We start from the raw sequence: 6740 nt of genomic DNA, 5'->3' as shown, positions 1-6740 counted from the left end.
AGCGATGAGCGGCTCCTTCGACAAGAAGCTCTCCAGCATCCTCACCGACCTCTCGGGCTCGCTGAGCTGCCATGCCGCCTCCAAGGACTCCCCCACCTTGCCCGAGTCCTCCGTCACCGACCTGGGCTACTACACCAGCCAGCACGACTACTACGCGGGCCAGTCGTACAGCCAGCCCGTGAGCCACTACCCCTACCACCAGTTCAACCTCAACGGCATCGGGGCCACCGGCACCTACTCGCCCAAGTCCGACTACTCCTACAGCCCTTCGTACCGCCAGTACGGCCACTACAGGGACCAGCAGCTCCCAGCCCAGGAAGCAGGTAGGATGCCCGGGAAAGGGGCCGGTGGAGGGGGGGGGGGCCGTATCCGTCCCCGCGGGCTCCCAGCCCAGGTAGCGCGGTTGGAGTTTAGCGCTAAATTTGCACGGCGCCGGTGTCCCCCGTGGGGCTGGGGCCGGGGGGGTCCTGGGCCGGCCGCGCTCCCCGCCGGAGGACGGCGGCGTTCCTGGGGCAGGTCCCGGTGTGTCCCGCGCCCCGGGACGATGGACGGGGGAGCCGGCGGAGGAGGGAGAGGAAGGGGGAGCGGAGGCCGCGCGGGACGCGCTCGCTCGCGCGCCCGGGGGTGCCCGGCTCGCCGCCCCGGCCTCACGCCTCCGCTCTCTGCCCAGTGTCGGTGAAGGAGGAGCCGGAGCCGGAGGTGCGGATGGTCAACGGGAAGCCCAAGAAGATCCGCAAGCCGCGGACCATCTACTCCAGCTACCAGCTGGCGGCTCTGCAACGCCGCTTCCAGAAAGCCCAGTACCTGGCGCTGCCCGAACGGGCCGAACTGGCCGCCCAGCTGGGGCTCACCCAGACCCAGGTAAGGGCTGAGCCCCCGCACCCCTCGCCGTCCCCCTCCTTGCAAAACCCAGATCGGCCCCGGCCCCAGGGATGGAGGCTCCCGGCTGGCTCCGGGGGGGCCGCGGGGACCAGGGCTGCGCGGCTGGAGGAAAAGCGCCGAGGAGGAAAGGCGCAGCGAGGCGGGGGCGAACCCCGGGCGTGCCCCTTTCCCCAGGTTTCGGGGCTTATCCCAGCCCCACTGCTGGCCCTGGCCCAGGCGGGCTCTGCCGGGGGCTGCGGCACCCGGAGCGCTGCGGGAGAGACCTGCTCCCGCGCCCGCCTCGGTCCGCCTTTCTGCCGCTCCGGCTTCCCAATCCCTCTTGGTTCAGGCAGAGAAAAGGGAATTTGGGAAGGAGCCTCACCCCCCCCCCCCAAAAAAAGGGACTGCTCTTGGGGTGGGTGTGTGGGGGGGTGTTGCAGTTTGGGCTGAATTTGAAGCAGCCTTGCTGGCAGCGAGGGCGATTTGGGTGCGGGGGACCCGCGCGCCCGCCAGCGGGAGCCCCCGGCTCCGAGCCCCCGGGACGCGCCGACGCGGAGCCTCTGCTGTCCCAAACGCCTCGCAGAGCCGCGGCTTCAGCACCGACTTCTGCGGGCTTCTCCGGCACGTGGCTCCGACGAGCCTCGCCGGGGGGCTGCGGCCGCCGTCACGACGGCGACCTGCTGCCCCACGCGCCCCCGGGCTCGTCCCCTCGCCCCCCAGCCGGGCGCCCTTGTGCCGCCCTTGGCGCGGCGCTCCCCAGCGCTCGCCCTTCCTCCTCCTCCCTTGGGCGATGAAGCAATCGGGGCCACTCGCAAAGGGCTGACGGAGCGCGTCACCCGCTCCCAGAGGGACATCCTGTTTGGGTGACAACCGCCGCCCCATCCCCGGGGGGGGGGGGAAGGGCGAAGGGCGCCCGGTGCCGCCGCCGCCTCGCCGCCTCGCCCAGCACCGCGGGCGTTCGCGCCGGCGGGTCGCCGCGACGTGCCAGGCTTTCCCGCGCCGCCCCGCGCGCCGGGGGAGCCTCTTGGCACCCCGTGCACCAGGCTCTGCCGTGATGCACCGCGCGCCCCCGTTTCCCGCGACGCACCGTGTGCCCCCGTTTCCCGCGATGCACCGCGCACCCCCGTTTCCCGTGCCGCCCCGTGCGCCGGGGGAGCCCCGTCGCTCCCCGTGCGCCCTGTTTTCCCGCGCTGCCCCGCACACCCCCATTTCCCGCGCTGCCCCGCGCGTCCCCGTTTCCCGCGCCGCCCCGCACGCCGGCGGAGCCCCGTGCGATTGCTTTCCGGCGCGGCGGCGAGCCCGGCCGGCGCTCACCCTTCCTCCCTCCCCGCCCAGGTGAAGATCTGGTTCCAGAACCGCCGCTCCAAGTTCAAGAAGCTGTACAAGAACGGCGAGGTGCCGCTGGAGCACAGCCCCAACAACAGCGACTCCATGGCCTGCAATTCCCCCCCTTCGCCGGCCGTCTGGGACAGTAACTCGCACGGCAGCGCGGCGGGCCGGACCCCGCTCCCGCAGCCGCTCCCCTACAGCTCTTCGCCCGGCTTCCTGGAGGAGCACAACCCCTGGTACCACCCCCAGACCCTCAGCGCGCCCCACTTACCCCACCAGCCGCCGCCGGCCGCCACGATGCATCACACCTCCCCGGGGCCTCCTCCCAACCCCGGCGCCGTGTACTAGCCGCGAGAAAGGGAACGAGAGACAGTGGCAGAACTTCTCCTTCTATTTTTTTTTCTTTTTTTTCTCTGTTTTTCCCCCGCTCCAGTTCTGGGCTTTTTTTTTTTTCTTTTTTTTTCTTTTTTCTTTTTCGGAAATGTGTTTCCCGGACACACATGTACACACACCCCTATATATACACATATATATCCTAGGCTCTCCCAGCTCATCTCAGGAACAGCAGGACTGCAAGGGTTAAACTCGATAGATCCACGCCAAGGGCAGAGGGAAGGCAAGAAAGCGGTGGCGAATTCTTCTTATAGAGATATATATATATATTTTTTTCCCATCACCTTCTAATAGCGACAGAGCGCCCGCCTCACCCAGGCAGCCCAGCGTGGCCTTGCCGCTGGCCGCGGAGCCGCGCACAGGGTCTCTCCTGCGGGATGCGGCACCCGCACCGGTCTGGATGGGAAAGAGGAGGCCAAAGCCACGGCGAGGAAGAGGAGGCGAGGAAGAGCAGTGAGGTTTCGGCGGCTCCAGCCAAAAAAAAAAAAAAAAGAAAGAAAGAAAGAAAGAAAGAAAGAAAGAAAAAAGCGGGAGGCGCGTTGCAGAGCCCCTGCCCACCCTGGACCCTAAATCCAGCACCACCGCGGGAAGCTGGATCCGGCCCGCGGGATCCGGCGCTCAGCGGGGGCGAACGGGCGCCCCGAGCCCGGGACACGGCTCCGTGGTGGCTCCACAGCCACCGGCTCCGCGGGAATCGCCTGGGACGATGCTCAGACAACAAGGTGGTTATTTAAAAGAAAGGGGGGGGGAGAAAATATTTTAATATTTAAAACTGTTCAGGAATGGCTTAAGTTATTTTTTAAAAGAGAAAATGATCGTGCTGACGTCCGTTTTCTAACAGTGCCTCCATCTGTGTCATTTAAGCTAATGGCAAAGCAGAATGCCTATTTTTTAAATAAATCAACAACACATTAAAAAAAAAACTCTTTAATATTTTTTAAGAGAATGATGCTATTTTTTTAAAAGCAGAAAGTGCAGTTTTAAGAAGTGTTCATATGTGTTGTACAGTCCCAAGGATCTTATTTATGTTGCCTTATATAAATAGGGGTGTATGGGGGAAAAATAAGAGTGTACATAAGGTTCGTTTGTATAAAGTCGATCAAAACCAAACGATTTTGCTCTGTCTTTTTGTTTGCTTTTTAAAAAAAAAAAAAAAAAAGGAAAAAAAAAGAAAAACCTGGCTGGTGCGAACTCCCCCCAAGGACAGGGACTTGCTCCAAACTTCCTTCTCTGCTTTCTCAGCGAACCAAACCCGATCTACCAACGTTAATAAAAACGCTCCGAGTTTTACGGCTGCCCAAGCGCTGTTTGGGGGTAGGTTTGTCGGTGAACACCGAGGCTCCCGGGCCGCGTGGAGGGAGCTGCGCCCGTGGCAAACGGGGGGGGGGGGGGGGGGGGGTTTGCCGCCCGATCGGCGAATTTGGGAGAATTTTTATTGCTCTTTGCGCAGGATTCGCCCGGTCTGCTCCGAAGCAGGGACCCGCCGCTGCCTTTCCAGCCCCGGCCCTGCGAACCAGTAGGTTCCTGGCTGTGCAAACTGGGAAGGCAGCCGGGGGGGTCGCTCAGCTGCCCCATCTCACGTTCATCCCCCCCCCCCCCCGGCATCGCGGCCCCCCGGGGGCAGCCGGAGACCCTGGGCAAATCCCCTCCGCTGGGAGAGGGCAGCCCCCTCCGCTCCAAAGGCAGCCGCGGGATTTGCCCCGGCGCCGGGCTGGCTCCCGGGGGGGCGGGGGGGGGGGGGCACCGCGGCCGCGTTTGAAGTCGAGCAGCCCCCTCCCACCCCGTCACCCGGCCCGATGCTCTCCGGGGTTGGGACCGTCCCGCCGGTGGCACCCCCGGCCGGTCCCCCTCCGTCCCCCCCCCCCGGGATGGGAAGCGGCGCCTGGGCTCGGGGGCTGCGTGCGAAGCCGCCGCACGGCCCGCAGCCGCGCTGGAGACGCGGCGGTTTATCAGGGGGAGGCCGCCAGCAAGAGCGAGGCGGCGGCGCTGCCGGCGCCGAGAAGCACGTCACGAGCTGGCCTTTTTTTATAAAAAAAAATAAAAAATAAATAAATAAGGGGAGGGGGAAGAAAAGAAAGAAAGACGATTACATATGCACAGATTATATAAATACCGGGTGCATCGCTGCCCGTGCACAGGCGCTAACCCTGCTCCCCTCCGGTGGCACTGCCAGGCCCGATGCCCTGGGGATGGGCACCCCGGGATAGCCTGGCTCAAACGCTGCCTCTCCATCCAGTTCCCTTCTGCCCCCTCCGTCCCGGCCACGATGCCCATCGCGGAGCCCGCGGGGCGCCCGGGGCCGCAGCCTCGGCGTCGGGCCGGCGCGGGAGCCCTGGGCACCTGCCGGCGCGGCGGCCCCGCGCGCCTCGGCCCCGCGCGCAAGCCCCGGCCCGCGCGGCGCCCGCGGTTCCCGCGCCGTTGCAACACGCCGCTGCCGGCCGCTTGCGTCACGCGCTGCCGGCGCAAAGCGCGGGGGCCGCCCGCCGCCCACGGCCCGGCCCCGGCGGCCGCGGCGGCGCCTCCGCCGCCGCCCGAGCTGTTTGCTAACGCGGCACGCGGCAGCCCCGGCCGGGGCCACGCCGGGGAAGCGCCGGCGGCCGCGGCTCGGGCGCTGCCGGTTGGAGACGGGCGCGAGGGCGATGCAAAGCGACCGCCCCGGTGCAAAGCCACCGCGGCTCTTCGCAGGGTTTCGTTTCCAGCCTGCGCTGGCGGTCTGCAGAGAGGCGCCCGGCAAGATTTCCGCTTCCCTCCAGGAAGGGCATCTGTTTTCTCCTATGCATCAGGTTCAACCTGCCTAGGCCATGCCCATCCTGGGGCTCCGGGCCTTTTCCAAACCTCCCCGAGGCTGGGGATGCTCCTGGCCAACGGAGGAGAGCGAGGAGATCGGCTTCGGAAAATGCCAGCCCTCTCCCCCCGCAGAGAGGAAACCGGGGTCGATGTCTGGTTTGGAGGAAAGGGTGGAAAAACCTGAACGCGCCCACTGCCGAGAGCCTTCCCTGCCCCTCCGAGCGTCCCCGAGCACGGGCGAGCACGCCGGCTCCGCTGCCCGAGCCCCGGCCAGCAGCGGGGGTTTCCCGGCGAGCTGGAGGTGCACCCAAGGGTGCCCAAATCAGGGTGCGATATGGGGCCGTGCCCATGGGGCAGGGCAGGAGGGAAAGAGCAGGAAGGGCTGGGAAAAGGGACTAGCAAACGCAGCTGCCTGCCGTCTCCCCTCCTCTGCACCCACACGGTGGAAATCGTCTGCTGGAGCCCCCCCGAGCCAGGGACCCCCGGTACCGCAGGCACCCAGACCCCTCGTCCCAAGCACCAAATGTTTCCAAGGCTTCAAAGACAACCCGGGTGTCGGACAGGGAAGTGCAAGCTCTGCATCCCATTTCCAGCCTTCGGCAGAAGTCTCGTTCCTCCTTTTTTAAAGAGGGTGAGGAACCCGCTGAAGCATCGGCAGCGATGGGAGCGGAGGGACGGAGCGGGGGAAACGCGGCTCTCGGGGCAGGCAATGACCCTTCGAGTGGGGCAACGTGAGCACCGGGAACGTTTGGAGCGGGAACCGCAGCACGGCCCACGTCTGGGCAACGAGGCTCCCTCGCTCGCAGGAGGGGGCCCGCTGCTGGCACCCTGCCCGGCCCCCACCCGAGCCGGGCTGCAAGAGCAGGTCAGCGGCCCCAGCCGGAGCCACCAGCCCTGGCTCCCCCCCCCCTTATTAACGCCGACATCCGCAAATTGCCCATAAATTGCTTTTCCGAGCGTCTCCCCGGGCTGTCGCCCCGAAGCTCCCTGCAAGGCGCCCGACGGCAGCGGGAGGCACCGAGGGGTTTATAGGCTGTTTATGGAGGGGGCGCACGGGGTAAGAGGCAGTACAGGCAGCTACAAACAACGCCAGGCTGCGGGATGCATCCCCTCGTCCCGGGGACGTTCCCGGGACGCCCCGTCCCTCCGGCCCTTGCTGGGGCCGCTCCGAGCCCCCCTCGCTGCGGACCCCCTCCTGCGTCCGTCAGCGGGGCTCCAAGTCCTGCCCGCCGGGGGATTTGTTCCGGAGCTGCCTCGCTTCGGCCCGCGACGGGGCGGACACTTGCTGGATCCCGGTGGGCAGCTGTCGCCTTCCTCCTCCTCCTCTTTCCCCTTCCTCGGGGAAGCGTCTCTGCGCTGCAGAGGCAGCG

The 6740-nt window shown here is 66.2% G+C and overlaps 1 protein-coding gene across 1 annotated transcript; it reads left to right on the top strand.

The window, feature by feature from the left end:
- On the top strand, positions 1 to 2779 carry DLX3 (distal-less homeobox 3). The gene is made up of 3 exons (XM_062595814.1): positions 1 to 323; positions 671 to 861; positions 2197 to 2779. The coding sequence occupies exons 1-3, from the start codon at positions 5 to 7 to the stop codon at positions 2536 to 2538; spliced, it is 852 nt and encodes a 283-aa protein (XP_062451798.1). The 5' UTR covers positions 1 to 4; the 3' UTR covers positions 2539 to 2779.
- Positions 2780 to 6740: the final 3961 nt, after the last annotated feature.

Source organism: Rhea pennata, chromosome 26, assembly GCF_028389875.1.
Source record: "Rhea pennata isolate bPtePen1 chromosome 26, bPtePen1.pri, whole genome shotgun sequence".
In the NCBI taxonomy this organism is placed as follows: Eukaryota; Metazoa; Chordata; class Aves; order Rheiformes; family Rheidae; genus Rhea; species Rhea pennata.
The sequence above is the reverse complement of the archived record's forward strand: the minus strand, read 5'-3'. Positions and strand labels throughout refer to the sequence as shown.